The sequence below is a fragment of the Capra hircus genome, chromosome 21, assembly GCF_001704415.2.
Source record: "Capra hircus breed San Clemente chromosome 21, ASM170441v1, whole genome shotgun sequence".
NCBI classification, from domain to species: Eukaryota; Metazoa; Chordata; class Mammalia; order Artiodactyla; family Bovidae; genus Capra; species Capra hircus.
In genome coordinates, this window is record NC_030828.1 from 66,160,199 (window position 1) to 66,174,529 (window position 14,331).

At 62.2% G+C, this 14,331-nt stretch overlaps 1 protein-coding gene across 1 annotated transcript in view; it reads left to right on the plus strand.

The window, feature by feature from the left end:
• Positions 1 to 12,560, plus strand: part of DYNC1H1 (dynein cytoplasmic 1 heavy chain 1) — a 61,869-nt gene extending 49,309 nt beyond the window's left edge. Inside the window, exons 52-78 of the mRNA XM_018066010.1 lie at positions 421 to 616; positions 997 to 1,114; positions 1,195 to 1,410; positions 1,696 to 1,908; positions 2,012 to 2,139; positions 3,668 to 3,821; positions 4,408 to 4,554; positions 4,659 to 4,809; positions 4,929 to 5,182; positions 5,268 to 5,402; positions 5,514 to 5,608; positions 5,719 to 5,893; positions 6,074 to 6,149; positions 6,752 to 6,912; positions 7,022 to 7,133; positions 7,229 to 7,289; positions 7,379 to 7,502; positions 7,596 to 7,709; positions 8,278 to 8,448; positions 8,528 to 8,745; positions 8,842 to 8,945; positions 10,177 to 10,388; positions 10,735 to 10,888; positions 11,279 to 11,421; positions 11,511 to 11,679; positions 11,870 to 11,997; positions 12,179 to 12,560. Coding sequence (XP_017921499.1) covers positions 421 to 616; positions 997 to 1,114; positions 1,195 to 1,410; positions 1,696 to 1,908; positions 2,012 to 2,139; positions 3,668 to 3,821; positions 4,408 to 4,554; positions 4,659 to 4,809; positions 4,929 to 5,182; positions 5,268 to 5,402; positions 5,514 to 5,608; positions 5,719 to 5,893; positions 6,074 to 6,149; positions 6,752 to 6,912; positions 7,022 to 7,133; positions 7,229 to 7,289; positions 7,379 to 7,502; positions 7,596 to 7,709; positions 8,278 to 8,448; positions 8,528 to 8,745; positions 8,842 to 8,945; positions 10,177 to 10,388; positions 10,735 to 10,888; positions 11,279 to 11,421; positions 11,511 to 11,679; positions 11,870 to 11,997; positions 12,179 to 12,307 — 4,058 coding nt within the window. The 3' untranslated portion in view covers positions 12,308 to 12,560. The remainder of the gene's footprint in view (positions 1 to 420; positions 617 to 996; positions 1,115 to 1,194; positions 1,411 to 1,695; positions 1,909 to 2,011; positions 2,140 to 3,667; positions 3,822 to 4,407; positions 4,555 to 4,658; positions 4,810 to 4,928; positions 5,183 to 5,267; positions 5,403 to 5,513; positions 5,609 to 5,718; positions 5,894 to 6,073; positions 6,150 to 6,751; positions 6,913 to 7,021; positions 7,134 to 7,228; positions 7,290 to 7,378; positions 7,503 to 7,595; positions 7,710 to 8,277; positions 8,449 to 8,527; positions 8,746 to 8,841; positions 8,946 to 10,176; positions 10,389 to 10,734; positions 10,889 to 11,278; positions 11,422 to 11,510; positions 11,680 to 11,869; positions 11,998 to 12,178) is intronic.

Below are 14,331 nucleotides of genomic sequence, written 5' to 3' on the forward strand. Positions count from 1 at the left end.
AGTGTTTTAATGAAAGTTCAGACAGGAAAAAAAAAACCACATTTCTGCTTATGAAACGTGTTGGCCAATTTTTTTCAACTGTTAATTCCACATCTTCAGCCAACCAGTAAAGACAAGTACTAAAGTGTGGACTGAAGACGTCTTTGTTTAACGGGTGTAACATAAATGAGCAATTTCATTCTTTAAAAAAGTATCTACATCTTTACAGAGGTAAAGGAGTCAGGATTTGTGAGGCATTTGTACAGATACCATCCATTTTCCAGAACGTGGCGGTAGTTTTAACCGCTGCAGCTACTCTAGAGGGTTTTAAGACAGGCCGTCCCGCGTTGGCTCAGCTCTCCTGCGCACGCGCCCCTCTCTGCTGGGAGTCGCAGCGTGGCTGTGGTCTGGCCCCCCTCACCGCCCCCCCCTCGTGCCCAGCCGTGAAGTCCATCAAGAAGCAGCACCTGGTGGAGGTGCGGTCCATGGCCAACCCTCCTGCCGCCGTGAAGCTGGCGCTCGAGTCCATCTGCCTGCTGCTGGGGGAGAGCACGACGGACTGGAAGCAGATCCGCTCCATCATCATGAGGGAGAACTTCATCCCTACCATCGTCAACTTCTCCGCCGAGGAGATCAGGTGGGTGGGCGTGTGGGCCCAGGGGCCCGGGCTTCTCCTGTCTGCTGGGGCCTGGGCATCTGACGCGGCCTCCGCAGGAAGCAGTGTTGGCTCACAGGTCACACAGACGCCTCTCCAGGCCATTTCCACCCCAGACAGCCAGATTCCCTCCCCCCCGTTCCTGACGGCAGTTTTCTGATCCCTTGCCCCTGTGATCCCCACAATGGCTGGGAGCGCAGAGCTGGCCCCGGAGGGGAGGGGAGGGGCGGGAGGGAGAGCCATGGCCTGGAGCTTCCTCCATGGGCACCGGGGCGGCAGAGGGGAACTGGCTCTTGATTTCCAAAAAGCTCCTCTTCACTTTTGCCCTCCACGTGCTTAGAAACACAGCTCCTCTTTTGCAGTGACGCCATAAGGGAGAAGATGAAGAAGAACTACATGTCCAACCCCAGCTACAACTACGAAATCGTCAACCGGGCCTCCCTGGCCTGTGGGCCTATGGTGAAGTGGGCCATCGCCCAGGTGAGCAGCCCCGCCAGGAGCCCCTGGGGAAGGGCCCCCTCACCGGGTCACGTCTAAAAACCACCCATCCGCCTCGGCAGCTCAACTACGCCGACATGTTGAAGCGCGTGGAGCCGCTGCGCAACGAGCTGCAGAAGCTGGAGGACGACGCCAAGGACAACCAGCAGAAGGCCAACGAGGTGGAGCAGATGATCCGCGACCTGGAGGCCAGCATCGCCCGCTACAAGGAGGAGTACGCGGTGCTCATCTCCGAGGCCCAGGCCATCAAGGCGGACCTGGCGGCCGTGGAAGCCAAGGTCGGGTTGTGCTCGGGAGGCAGGCTTCCTGCCGCCCCGGAAGCGCTGCCTCTGCGCGGGCTTCGCTTGTGGCTCAGCTGGTAAAGAATCTGCCTACAAGGCGGAGACCTGGGTTCGATCCCTGGGTTGGGAAGATTCCCTGGAGAAGGGAAAGGCCACCTACTCCAGTTTATTCTGGCCTGGAGAATTTCACGGACGGTATAGTCCATGGTGTCACATAGAGTCGGACACGACTGACCGACTTTCACTTCACTAACTAACTAACCTGTTTGATTTTCCTTTTAGGTGAACCGGAGCACAGCTCTTCTGAAGAGCTTGTCTGCCGAACGGGAACGGTGGGAGAAGACAAGTGAAACATTCAAGAACCAGATGTCCACCATCGCCGGGGACTGTCTCCTGTCAGCCGCCTTTATCGCTTACGCAGGTTACTTCGACCAGCAGATGCGCCAGAACTTGTTTACCACCTGGTCCCATCACCTCCAGCAAGCCAACATCCAGGTAACTGTCCACAGAGACTTTCAGGAAGGCGGGGGCCGACGTGAGGGTCAGTGAGCTCTCAGCGGCCTCACCGGGAAGCCGCACCATCCGCTTCCCCTCTCAGTTCCGCACAGATATCGCACGGACGGAGTACCTGTCCAACGCCGACGAGCGTCTCCGCTGGCAGGCCAGCTCCCTCCCTGCAGACGACCTGTGCACAGAAAACGCCATCATGCTGAAGAGGTTCAACAGGTAGCGTGCTCGTGTGTGGTGAGGGGCGGGGAGAGGTGCGTGGGCAGTGCTCCCGATTCCTTTGGAAGAGGTGAGCAGATTGGGCTGGGCCGGCAGGCTCTCCTCTGACGGCGGGCTCTGCACGGTTCCCTTCGTTCCTGTGTGTGACTGTCCACACTGACCCTCCCTGAGTGGTCACCCTGTAACCTTGTGAAATTGATGTGCTTGGCACTGTGATGGGTGAATGTTAAAACAGACCCTCTCTTAAAATACTGTGAGAACCGAAAGCATCTAGCTGGAGGTAAAGGAAGCTGCTGCCTGGTTTTGGCTTAAGGAGGCTGGAGTCAGAAGGGAACAGGCCTGCCGTGGAGGAGGGTGATGGTGCCGTCCGGTCGTCCCCAGGCCTGAGCCCGCGCAGAGGTCCCCTGGCTGAGCCTCCCCCGTGGCAGCTCCCAGACCCAGACACCCTGGGTTTTCTTTCTGTTTTGAAAACCCAGCCCCGGGTTCCCGTCTCACCTTAGCTGCACCTCTCTCTGTGTGCCACTGTCCCTGGGGCTCAATGAGGAACCGACCCTCGGGTCTCAGAGGGTCTCACTGGGGGAGCTGGTGGGCGTGGCCACGCTGTGCATCCTGGTGGGTCAGCGTGAGGGCTGCACTCGCCTGCGAGAGAGTGCACGCCGTGGTGCCCGTCCCTCGAAGCCTGTGCATGGGAACGTCCGCGAGGCCAGGGTGTGTCCCGGCAAAGGCCCAGAAGCGCCTCAGAGGCCCCTCGCTCAGGCCAATGACGAGGCCTCTGTGTGTCTCCCCCAGCCCTGGCAGGAAGCCAGGAGCTCTTCGTCCAGGGCCCCACACGAGGGTGGCTGCAGCCGATGGCAGTGCCAGGTGGCATGCTTCCGGGCACATGTGTGTCTACAAATGGCCTGAACCTCGTTTGTGTACACAGAGCAGAAACCGGAGGCCGAGGGGTGGCGGGGGGAGGGCTCTCACCACCTGCCCTTTTGTAGCCTCTGAATTCTGTGCAATCGCGCATATGTGTTACAGTATCTTTAAAAAGCCTGAATTGGCTTTGTGACCCTGGACAGAGGACATTCGCCCCTCTGTGGCTCGTCTCCTCCTTTATAAATAAAACGGATGTGGTGATCACACCTGTCTCACAGGGTTGCCGTGAGCACTGAGCGGGAGGGTCCAGCACGCCTGCAGCTCATGGGTCTGCGGGTCAGGGGTGCTGGTTCCTGCTCTCCAGGAGTCTGCCCTGCGGGCCACCCAGCCAGGCAAGCGCCTGTGCTCGGCCTTCACGGAGCCCCATCCTTGCCCCAGAGCGACGAGCCGCTTTGGCGGTAGCCCTTCTGGGCAGTCTGCCTGAGTCACCGCCCCTTCAGAGGAGGTCCTCAGAAGGGGGTTTTTAGCGCCAAGCCTTGGGTCACGTGGTGTCTCCTGTAAACCTGGAGCCCACATCTGAGCCCGGGACGCCTCCCCATCGCCCTGCCGGGCCCTGCCATCAGGTCCTCGGGCTCTCCTGGCATCTGACCCGTCCTTGGCCCGCCCTCAGGTACCCGCTGATCATCGACCCCTCGGGGCAGGCCACAGAGTTCATCATGAATGAGTACAAGGACCGGAAGATCACGCGGACCAGCTTCCTGGATGACGCCTTCAGGAAGAACCTGGAGAGCGCGCTGAGGTTCGGCAACCCCCTCCTGGTCCAGGTGTGTGCCTCTCTGCCGCCAGAGGGGAGCCCTTTGGGCTGGGGTAGTTATCTGCAAACGAAGTTGGCGTCAGTCACAAGGCACAGTGCTGCCTTCTGGACTTTGTGAGAAAGGATTCCCTGGCAGTCCAGTGGTTAGGACTCAGCACTTTCACTGCTGGGGTGTGCAGTTGGTCCCTGGTTGGGGACCTAAGATCCCACAAGCCGCGCGGCACAGCCCAAAAAGAAAAAAAAAGCAGGGATAAAGCTGTGAGACAGCTCTATAAAAACCCAGCAGAAGCAGTGTTTGCCCTCTAACTCCACTTAGTCTGAACAGCCCCATCCCCTGGGGCTCTGAGACCTGTGCTGAGCTGCATGGCACCACCCTGCCGAGCACTGCGCTCAGCTGTGCAAGCAAGGAGCGGAGCCCTTCATCTCCTGAAGTAGCCATGGGCGCCTAGCGGCCACGTGCCAAACAGTATGGGTCTAAACGGCTGGGTGGCTGCTGGGGAGATGTATTTATCTGAAGCAGGAGTCAGTTAAATGTGGGTGGAAATACACACTGTAAAACTCTGGCTGTTAATGGCACCTCACGTACCCACATGTAGGATGTGGAGAGCTACGACCCAGTTCTGAACCCCGTTCTGAACCGTGAAGTCCGGCGAACAGGGGGAAGAGTGCTGATCACCCTCGGCGACCAGGACATAGACTTGTCGCCGTCCTTTGTCATCTTCCTGTCCACTCGCGATCCCACCGTAAGGCCCGGGGCAGCTTCCCACCCCCACGGAGACGGGGCAGCCATGGGCAGGGTGGTGAATGTGACGACGCTGACTGGTTGGTCTGCCGCCCCTCTTGGCAGGTCGAGTTCCCCCCTGACCTCTGCTCCCGGGTGACCTTCGTCAACTTCACCGTCACCCGTAGCAGTCTGCAGAGCCAGTGTCTCAACGAAGTTCTCAAAGCGGAAAGACCCGACGTGGATGAGAAACGGTCCGACCTTCTGAAACTCCAAGGTACGGCTCCAGGTCCCTGGCTCTCGGTGTGTGCAGGGCTGAGCTTCCCCAGGACCAGGTGCCTCGGGGCCGCGTCACGGCAGCACCAGGGTGAACTCTGCGCCTTCTGGTCATTTAAGGGGAGTTCCAGCTGCGCCTGCGTCAGCTGGAGAAGTCTCTGCTGCAAGCTCTGAATGAGGTCAAGGGCCGCATCCTGGACGACGACACGATCATCACGACACTGGAGAACCTCAAGAGGGAGGCCGCCGAGGTGACGAGGAAGGTGGAGGAGACGGACATCGTGATGCAGGAGGTGGAGACGGTGTCCCAGCAGTACCTGCCGCTGTCCACCGCCTGCAGCAGCATCTACTTCACCATGGAGTCGCTCAAGCAGGTGGGCAGGCCGCGCCGGGCTGGGGGCTCCCCCCGCCGCCCGCCGCCCGCGCGCAGGTGCTCACGGCCCCCTCCGCCGCCTCCAGATCCACTTCCTGTACCAGTACTCGCTGCAGTTCTTCCTGGACATCTACCACAACGTCCTGTATGAGAACCCCAACCTGAAGGGCGTCACCGACCACACCCAGCGCCTGTCCACCATCACCAAGGACCTATTCCAGGTACAGCGCGGGCCGGCCGCCTGGCCTGGGGGTGCACTGGGGGCAGGGCGAGGGGGCGCGTTCTCCAGGGCCGGCGCTGTTGTGACGGCGCGCTGCCTGCCTTGCCTCCAGGTGGCGTTCAACCGCGTGGCCCGAGGCATGCTGCACCAGGACCACATCACCTTCGCCATGCTGCTGGCCAGGATCAAGCTCAAGGGCACTGTCGGGTGAGTCGGCGCCCCAGCGCCCCCCCCCCCACCCGAGGACGCTGTGGCCTCGGGGACAGCAGACGGGACTTCCCCCGAGAGGCCCTGGCTGACGGCTGCCCCCTCTCCAGGGAGCCCACCTACGACGCGGAATTCCAGCACTTCCTGAGGGGGAAGGAGATCGTGCTGAGCGCGGGCTCGACACCCAAGGTCCAGGGCCTGACCGCGGAGCAGGCCGAGGCCGTGGTGAGGCTGAGCTGCCTGCCCGCCTTCAAGGATCTGATCGCCAAGGTCCAGGCAGACGAGGTGAGAGTCCTGTGAGCGTCCCCGGTGGGAGCCGGCCTCCCAGGGAGTCGCCTGTCCTGTAAAGCCCAGAATGTCGTGTCGTGTTCTCTCCCGTCAAACGTCTGACACGCCAGTCCACCCGCTCCGCCCGGAGGTGGGCAGGCAGAGCCGGTAGTGACGCGTCCTCTGTTGTCCCCATAGCAATTTGGCATCTGGCTGGACAGCAGCTCCCCCGAGCAGACAGTGCCATACCTCTGGAGCGAGGAGAGCCCTGCAAGTGAGCCCCGGGGCCTGCCCCACTGTGGCCGTTCCGAACCTAGGCGTGGGATGCGCTTTGCTGGCTGGATGCGGGGACGGGCTGGGGACAGAAAATCACCGATTCCTGAGATTCGCATCTCAGCGTTAGAACCTGTGGGAATCTGCGGGGGCGGCTTGGACGTGGGAAAGCAAAAAGAGGAATAGCCGGAAGTCCCTGCCCAGGGTTAGGCGTTAGGAGAAGGGGGCTGTTTCTGAGTATGAGGCTCTGGGCCGGCCGGGCCCCAGGAAGGGGCACGGGGGCCAGGGTTCAGCATGGATACAGGTTGGCGGTGGCTGCTGGGTCTCTGGGGCTTTTCGAGGTCCTTCCTGAGCGGGCTCCACGTGGTCATTCAGAGTCAGTAGCCACCCGTCACCCACGGAGGGCCCCGGGTGAAGGTCTTGTCTCAGCTTGCCCAGAGGGTGCTGTGGTGAGGTGGGGTGCTGGCGATTCTCAGGCAGAGAGGACGAGGGGGCGTCCTGATCTCTCGGGTGTTGTTTGTGGGGTGGGGCCCACGGCGGGGACAGCCGGGGGGCCGTGTCAGGCCTGTGCTGTCGCCGACCCTCCTCCCCGCCTCGTTCCAGCTCCCATCGGGCAGGCCATCCACCGCCTGCTCCTGATCCAGGCCTTCCGCCCCGACCGCCTGCTGGCCATGGCGCACACGTTTGTGTCCACCAACCTCGGGGAGTCCTTCATGTCCATCATGGAGCAGCCACTCGACCTGACCCACATTGTGGACACAGAGGTGGGCACCGAGCTGCCTGTCTGCACGGGCCCCCACAGGGCCCTGCCCCTCGACGGGCACGCTGTTGGCGGTCCTCCCCCTCACCAAAGCCCGACTCCCCGGTCTGCAGGTCAAGCCGAACACGCCCGTCCTGATGTGCTCTGTGCCCGGGTACGATGCCAGCGGGCACGTGGAGGACCTTGCCGCTGAGCAGAACACGCAGATCACGTCCATTGCCATCGGTAAGGGCAGTCAGTCCGTCCCCTCCCTGGGACTTCACGGTGGGGGGCGCTAGAGTCCAAGTCCGCCTGCTGACCCTTCAGCTGTCTGTTTCCAGGCTCCACAGAAGGCTTTAACCAGGCAGACAAGGCAATAAATACAGCTGTGAAGTCGGGCAGGTAGGCTGCTGTGGTTTTGCTTCATGAGGCCCGAGCCCCCAAGGATTCCGGCCAGAGATGTGAGGCCGCGGCCTTCTCCCTGCCCGCAGGTGGGTGATGCTGAAGAACGTCCACCTGGCCCCGGGCTGGCTGATGCAGCTGGAGAAGAAGCTGCATTCGCTGCAGCCGCACGCCTGCTTCCGGCTCTTCCTCACGATGGAGATCAACCCTAAGGTGCGGAGACTGAGGGCACCAGCCCGGCACCGGGCGGGGGTGGGGTGGCGGAGCTGAGCGCTCACAGGCGGTGGGCCCCCGTGTGCCCCTCAGGTGCCCGTGAACCTGCTCCGAGCGGGCCGCATCTTCGTGTTCGAGCCACCCCCGGGCGTGAAGGCCAACATGCTGAGGACCTTCAGCAGTATCCCCGTGTCTCGGATATGCAAGGTGAGTGCCGCCGAGCTTGCTGTCGCGCTGGGGTGCTGGGCCGCACAGATGTTTGGGCGCCAGGCGGAGGCCAGGGCTTGTGGGCGGGAGGCGGGGGTCATGGCAGGAATTTTGCATCACAGGACTTCCCTGGATGCCCAGTGGCTAAGCGTCTGCACTTCTCCTGCAGGGGACCTAGGCCCAGTCCCTGCTCAGAGAGCTAAAATCCCATGTACCGCACAGCGTGGCCTTAAAAAAATTATGTATCAATTCTGTGTTTCTTAAGTCCTATTTTTTGGGCCATAATCCATCCTTTCTGCTGTTTTTAGAAATTGGTCTTCTGTGTACTCTCCTGTTGGCTGTGTCATTTAGCTTAGTGTAATCAGGAGCACATCTTTATTAAAAGAAAACTTGGCGTGGTTTTCTCCTAGCAACACCATTCTCATTAATGACTGAAGTCAGGGTGGTCCCAGTGTGAGTACGTGCAGAGCGCTTTTTAAGACCTTGACTGCAGCAAGCCCTGGACTGTCGCCTTAGTTAGAACAGGCCTACGTCCCAGTGACCCTGTACTTGCTAACTTCCCACCTAGTCTCCCAACGAGCGTGCTCGCCTGTACTTCCTGCTGGCCTGGTTCCACGCCGTCATCCAGGAGCGCTTACGATACGCACCCCTGGGCTGGTCGAAGAAGTACGAATTCGGGGAGTCTGACCTGCGCTCAGCCTGTGATACAGTGGACACGTGGTTAGACGACACAGCCAAGGCAAGCACGGGCTGCACCGCGGGAGGGCCCATGAGGAGGCCACCCCCGCCCCAGCCATGACCCACCTCTTCTCCCGCAGGGGAGACAGAACATCTCGCCAGACAAGATTCCCTGGTCCGCGCTCAAGACCCTGATGGCCCAGTCCATCTATGGCGGCCGGGTGGACAATGAGTTCGACCAGCGTCTGCTCAACACCTTCCTGGAGCGCCTGTTCACCACCCGGAGTTTCGACAGTGAGTTCAAGCTGGCCTGCAAGGTCGACGGGCACAAGGACATCCAGATGCCAGACGGCATCAGGTGCGTGCCCTCCCCACCACCAGTATGGGTCAGGGGGTCAGGGCACCGGGCGCCTCCGGCCATGGTAGTGTGTTAACCAGCATGCTGCTGTTCCAGGCGAGAAGAGTTCGTGCAGTGGGTGGAGCTGCTGCCTGATACGCAGACGCCCTCCTGGCTGGGCTTGCCCAACAACGCCGAGAAGGTTCTCCTCACCACACAGGGTAGGTACCCCCGTCCGCTGGCCGGCCAGGCACTCCTCCTCCAACCAGCCCCGGGAGGGCAGGGAAGCCCTCAGCCCAGGCGTTGTCTGTTCTGCAGCCTCCGTTCTGGGACACAGGCTCCGTAGCTGGTACCTGGGGTCTGGAGATTACATTCAGGTTTCTGTTTTGGCTTCAGAATTGATGTCATTTTTTCTCCTCTTCATTTTTTTTAAGTTCCTGGTATTAAGTGACGTCTTAGAACTATTAGGTATTTTTATTAGAACTTGAAGACTAGTCAAGAGTTCATCAAACACAGTGGTTCTCAAAGTGTGGTCCCTGGAGCAACAGCCTCAGAAGGACTGCAGCTTTAGAGACGCAGGTCCTCGGGCCCATCCCTCCCCGGGCATCCGAACTGGGGGTGCCGGGACACTCCGGTGTGAGAACTGCTCTGACCCAGGCTTCTCTTTACGGGAGAAGACGGACGTGCACGAAGCCACATGGCTGGGGAACAGGACAGGCCCTCAATTCAGCTCTGTAACGAGGACCCCAGCTGTGGGGCCCACCTCCTCTCGCTGTGGGGTCAAGCTGGTGGGCCCCGCGGTGACCACGAGGGAGGTCGGGCTGTCTGCGGTTGAGTTGTGATTCAGTTGGGACACGGGAGGGTCTGGGGCGGGGGCTGGGTGGGCGCCGTCCTGTGCAGAAGCATGTGCTGAGAGCACGCAGGGTGCCGACTCCAGTGTCGCCTGCCAGGAGTAGCCGCGGGGCCCCCTCGGCACCGCACTGAGGGTGTCTGAGCCCCAGTCAAGCCGGAGCCCTGCAGAGAAGCTCGCCCCCAGGTCCATGCAGGAGGCCCCGGGCTAACAGTGCCCAGGGTCATGTGTCCCACGTGGAGGCCGTGAGGTTAGAGCCCAGGGGCCCGGCCAGGGGACAGCTCAGCACTGGACTCGGAGGGAGCGCTCTCTGGGGCCAGGACCCTGGGCACAGGCCAAGCCCAGGGCACTCAGGAGGCCGCCTGCTCCCCAGTGGCAGTGGACACATGAGTCCTGGAGCCGCCTCTGGCGTCTGCCCGCAGCCTCCGGTGTAGCCCCAGTGGTTGAGACTCTGCCCGCGGTGCTGGGCTTTCTCCCCAGCCGACCCGCCCTCGGTGCGGTAGGAACAGGTGCCCACGGGGCACCTCACGGGGCTCAGTGCCCCCAGGTAGACGCGCAGGGAGGCCTCCGCGCTCAGCCTGTCCCCGCCCCGCCCCACCCAGGTGTGGACATGATCAGCAAGATGCTGAAGATGCAGATGCTGGAGGATGAGGACGACCTGGCCTACGCGGAGACGGAGAAGAAGGCGCGGCCCGACTCCTCGTCCGACGGGCGCCCCGCCTGGATGCGGACGCTGCACACCACCGCCTCCAACTGGCTGCACCTCATCCCGCAGACACTCAGCCACCTCAAGCGCACAGTGGAGAACATCAAGGTGGCGGCACCCCGCCTCATATCTGGGGGCTCGGGCAGTCCTCGCGGGTGGGGCCGGGCCGGTCGAGGTGAGTGCTGCCTCAGGGCAGGTGTGCGCCTGGGCCAGGCCAGAGGGCTCGGCCTGGAATGCCCGAGAGTAGAGGATGTCAGTGACCTCTTCACAGGGTGGTCCGGAACTGCTGTGGTCAGGCGCCAACAGCTTCATGCCAGGTCTGGTTCAAGGTTGAGTTCTGGCGATGCTGCAAACCCAGGGCTCCCTGAGGCCGAGTTCCTGCTGGTTCCCGTCCTCTTCCCCAACCCCCCCTCCCCACTCCACTCCAGCCCTCTGTCTCTTCCGACGACTGTAGGATCCTCTGTTCCGATTCTTTGAGAGAGAAGTGAAGATGGGGGCCAAGTTGCTCCAGGACGTGCGCCAGGACCTTGCCGACGTCGTGCAGGTGTGCGAGGGCAGGAAGAAGCAGACCAACTACCTCCGCACACTCATCAACGAGCTGGTGAAAGGTGGGCAGCAGGGGGCTCCCGGGAGCTCCGCAGGGCAGCTCAGCACCCACCCCAACCCCCCCGGGCCCACACTGCCAGGACCTGGCTCCTGCTGCCTCACCGAGCATCTGCCAGGACCTTGCCTCTCCTTCCGCAGTCCCCAGAGATCTAGGACCGAGGGGGAGGGCAGGGCAGGGCCCCAGGCGTCTCACCCAGCCACACTGTCTGTGAAGGGGTTTCTGCAGCTCTGGTTCCTCAGGACGGTCGTGCTCCCCCAGCTCACTCCCCCAGGGTGTCTGTGGAGCAGGCACGGGGGTGCACCGGGCACGGGAGGCGGTGGAGCCCACACGGGGTCCGCCAGTGCTCGGCGGAGGGGCTGTGGGCGCTGACGTGGGTGGGCCCTCCCTGCAGGGATCCTGCCCCGGAGCTGGTCACACTACACGGTGCCCGCCGGCATGACCGTCATCCAGTGGGTCTCTGACTTCAGCGAGCGGGTCAAGCAGCTGCAGAGCGTCTCGCAGGCGGCCGCCTCCGGGGGCGCCAAGGAGCTGAAGGTGAGGGCGGCTCCCCGAGGCCGCCTTGGGCTGGGGCGGGGCCCTTGGGGTGGGGGTGGCCCTCTCTCACCTGCCGCTCTCCCCCACAGAACATCCACGTGTGCCTGGGCGGCCTGTTCGTGCCCGAGGCCTACATCACCGCTACCCGGCAGTACGTGGCCCAGGCCAACAGCTGGTCCCTGGAGGAGCTCTGCCTGGAGGTGAACGTCACCACCTCCCAGAGCGCCACGCTGGACGCCTGCAGCTTCGGGGTCACCGGTGAGTGGGGGCACTCCAGCCTGGCTTCCCTCAGGCTCCCCTGCCCTGTCCCCAGCCTGCAACTCAGCCACCGCCCCTCATGGGCTGCCTGCTAGTGGTACCCGCGTGGCTGTGTCTGGTTAGTGTCCCTGGGCCGTGCCCGCGCAGTGGAGCCCCTTGGGTTCCTGACCGCCCCCCTTAACCCCCACAGGCCTGAAGCTCCAAGGGGCCACGTGCAGCAACAACAAGCTGTCTCTTTCCAATGCCATCTCTACCGTCCTCCCCCTGACGCAGCTGCGCTGGGTCAAGCAGACAAACGCAGAGAAGAAGGCTAACGTGGTGAGCACCCCTTCCCTCCTCCGTGGTCAGGTGACTCCGTGGGCACCCCTTGGGCACTAGGGCTGTGTCCCCGCCATGCCCCCCCCCCCAGGGGGACTTGCATTGCTCCCTTCTTGGTGGGCCCCCGCCCCGCCCCCAGGGCCGCCTCCCCTCGCACAGCCAGCTCCCCGCCTTCTCCCAGGTGACCCTGCCCGTCTACCTGAACTTCACCCGCGCCGACCTTATCTTCACGGTCGACTTCGAAATCGCCACCAAGGAGGACCCGCGCAGCTTCTACGAGCGCGGCGTGGCCGTCCTCTGCACCGAGTGAGGCCGCCTTTTCTAGTCCCCTTTGTGTAACAGTAATAATATTTAACGTTTATTCATTATTAAAGCCTACGGAAGGTTCATTGTTAAAAGTATACGGACTTGTCAAGGGAACGTCGCTGGTGCGAGGCCGGAAGCTGCAGGACGCGGAAAGAAGCCGGACGGTTGGGAGGTGGAGCTGGGAGGGACCCAGGGCCGCAGTTCTGAGGGCCGAGGCAGGGCTTGTTTTATGAAATAAAACACTAAGCATGACGCGGCTCCGGCCTCTCGTCTCGTCTCTGGCTCCGGGGGACACCCGGGAGCCCGCGTGACTCCGGCAGCCTGGCCAGCCCGGCCCAGACCCGTGACGCATGCCTCTGGGGCCTCTATCCCCACGGTCCTGGGGTGCCAGGTGCGGCCTGTGGAATGGGTTCCTGACGTGTCTGGAGCCTCGAGAGCTCCCGGTGGCTGGGTGACCGGCTGGGTGTGGCACCAGCCCTGCAATAAAGACCTGCTCATCCTTGTAGAAAGCAAGCTCGGATCCGAAGGGACGGACGGCCTGAGGCTCCATGGCACCCCCTATCTAGCCCTGCCCGCCCCCCCCACCCCACCCCACCCCACCCCACCCCACCCCAGACAACAGATGGACCGCAGAGCAAGAGCCGTCGCCCACTTGGCTCCGGGACATGCCCTCTGGGGTCCCTTGGGGGGCTGAGCGCCGTCAAGAGCTATGTTCGACTGAAAATGGGGGCCCATTTTGAATGCTTTTCTCTAAGCCAACAAATACGTTTTTTTAGCTTTTCTCTTTTTTTGGGGGGGGGTGTTGGTTTTTTAGCTTTTCTTCCATCACCCAGAGCGTTTAGCAGTGCCACAGTCTCTCACCCAGAAGCTGGTAACACCAAGGAGAGCCCCCAGAAAGCCTGACCCTCCCGTTCCCACCCTGTTTACAGTGCAGGCCCCGAGCACAGAGGCCCGTTGGTGCCGGGCAGGGATTCTGGGCACAGGAGGAGGACCGCCATCCTTGATGGCCCGAAGGCCTGGCTGGGGAGGAGGGGCTGCTGCAGCCGTCAGACCCTGGTGCCCAAGTGTCCTGCGGGTGGGTGTAGGGCACCGCAGGCCCAGGACCGAGCTCCCCATCAGGGGTCTACGTACACCCCACCAGGAGTGCCTGGGGCCCCTACTTGCTGCCTCCCAGCCTCACCCTGACGTGAGCTCGGTCTGGGGGATCCAAGGGGCCCCCACTTAGACCACTCCTCACCTGCTTTTGTGGGGTCAGGCTGGACAGTGGGCAGAGCTGGCAGAAAGGGGGCCCAGAGGGGACCTGGGGGAGGGTGGACAGCACCTCCTGGGCACCCTCACCCACCCAGTGCCCTGGAGGAGCCTCAGGGGTCCACCCTGACCAGGAGGGACGAGACCACGTGCCTCGCCTCAGTGGAGTCCCCTTTATTGGAACCGTGTGTTCCTGGGCAGTGAACACAGCAAGGGGGCTCCTATCCTCCCTGCCAGGAAGGTCTTAAAAGGCTGCATGAGAAAAAGGAAAGCACCTCCACACCCAGGTGTCACCGCATTGGGGCCCTGATTGCAAGGCACCGTGCTTAGCAGACCCCATCCCCAGGCGAGACGCGACCGGAGAAGCGGATGGGGAGAAGCAGAGGGAGGCATCCGAGGCCAGGGCCGGCCCCGGGCCTGCTGGAAGAATCCCTCCTGTGGCCTTGCCTCGCCCCCACTGAGCGCCCCCCACGTTGCAGCTGTTCTCAGCGACCCCGGGCGCCGAGCCCTCCGGAAGCAGCCGCGTGTGAGGAGCTCTGGGGGAAAGAGTCACAGCCAGGATGGACGTGGGCTAGAGGGACGTGGGCCCCAGCCTCTGAGTCAAGGTTTAAAAATACATACATATTTACTGAAAGTAAAGGAATTCTCTGCAACTCAGACCCGGGAGGTGGGGCCTTTCCTGAGCTGGAAACCATCTTCGCGCAGTGGTGGGGCCCAGAGGCACTATTTACAACATAAAGGACTTAACAGCCGCATCATCCGCAGACCATCAGCTCCCGA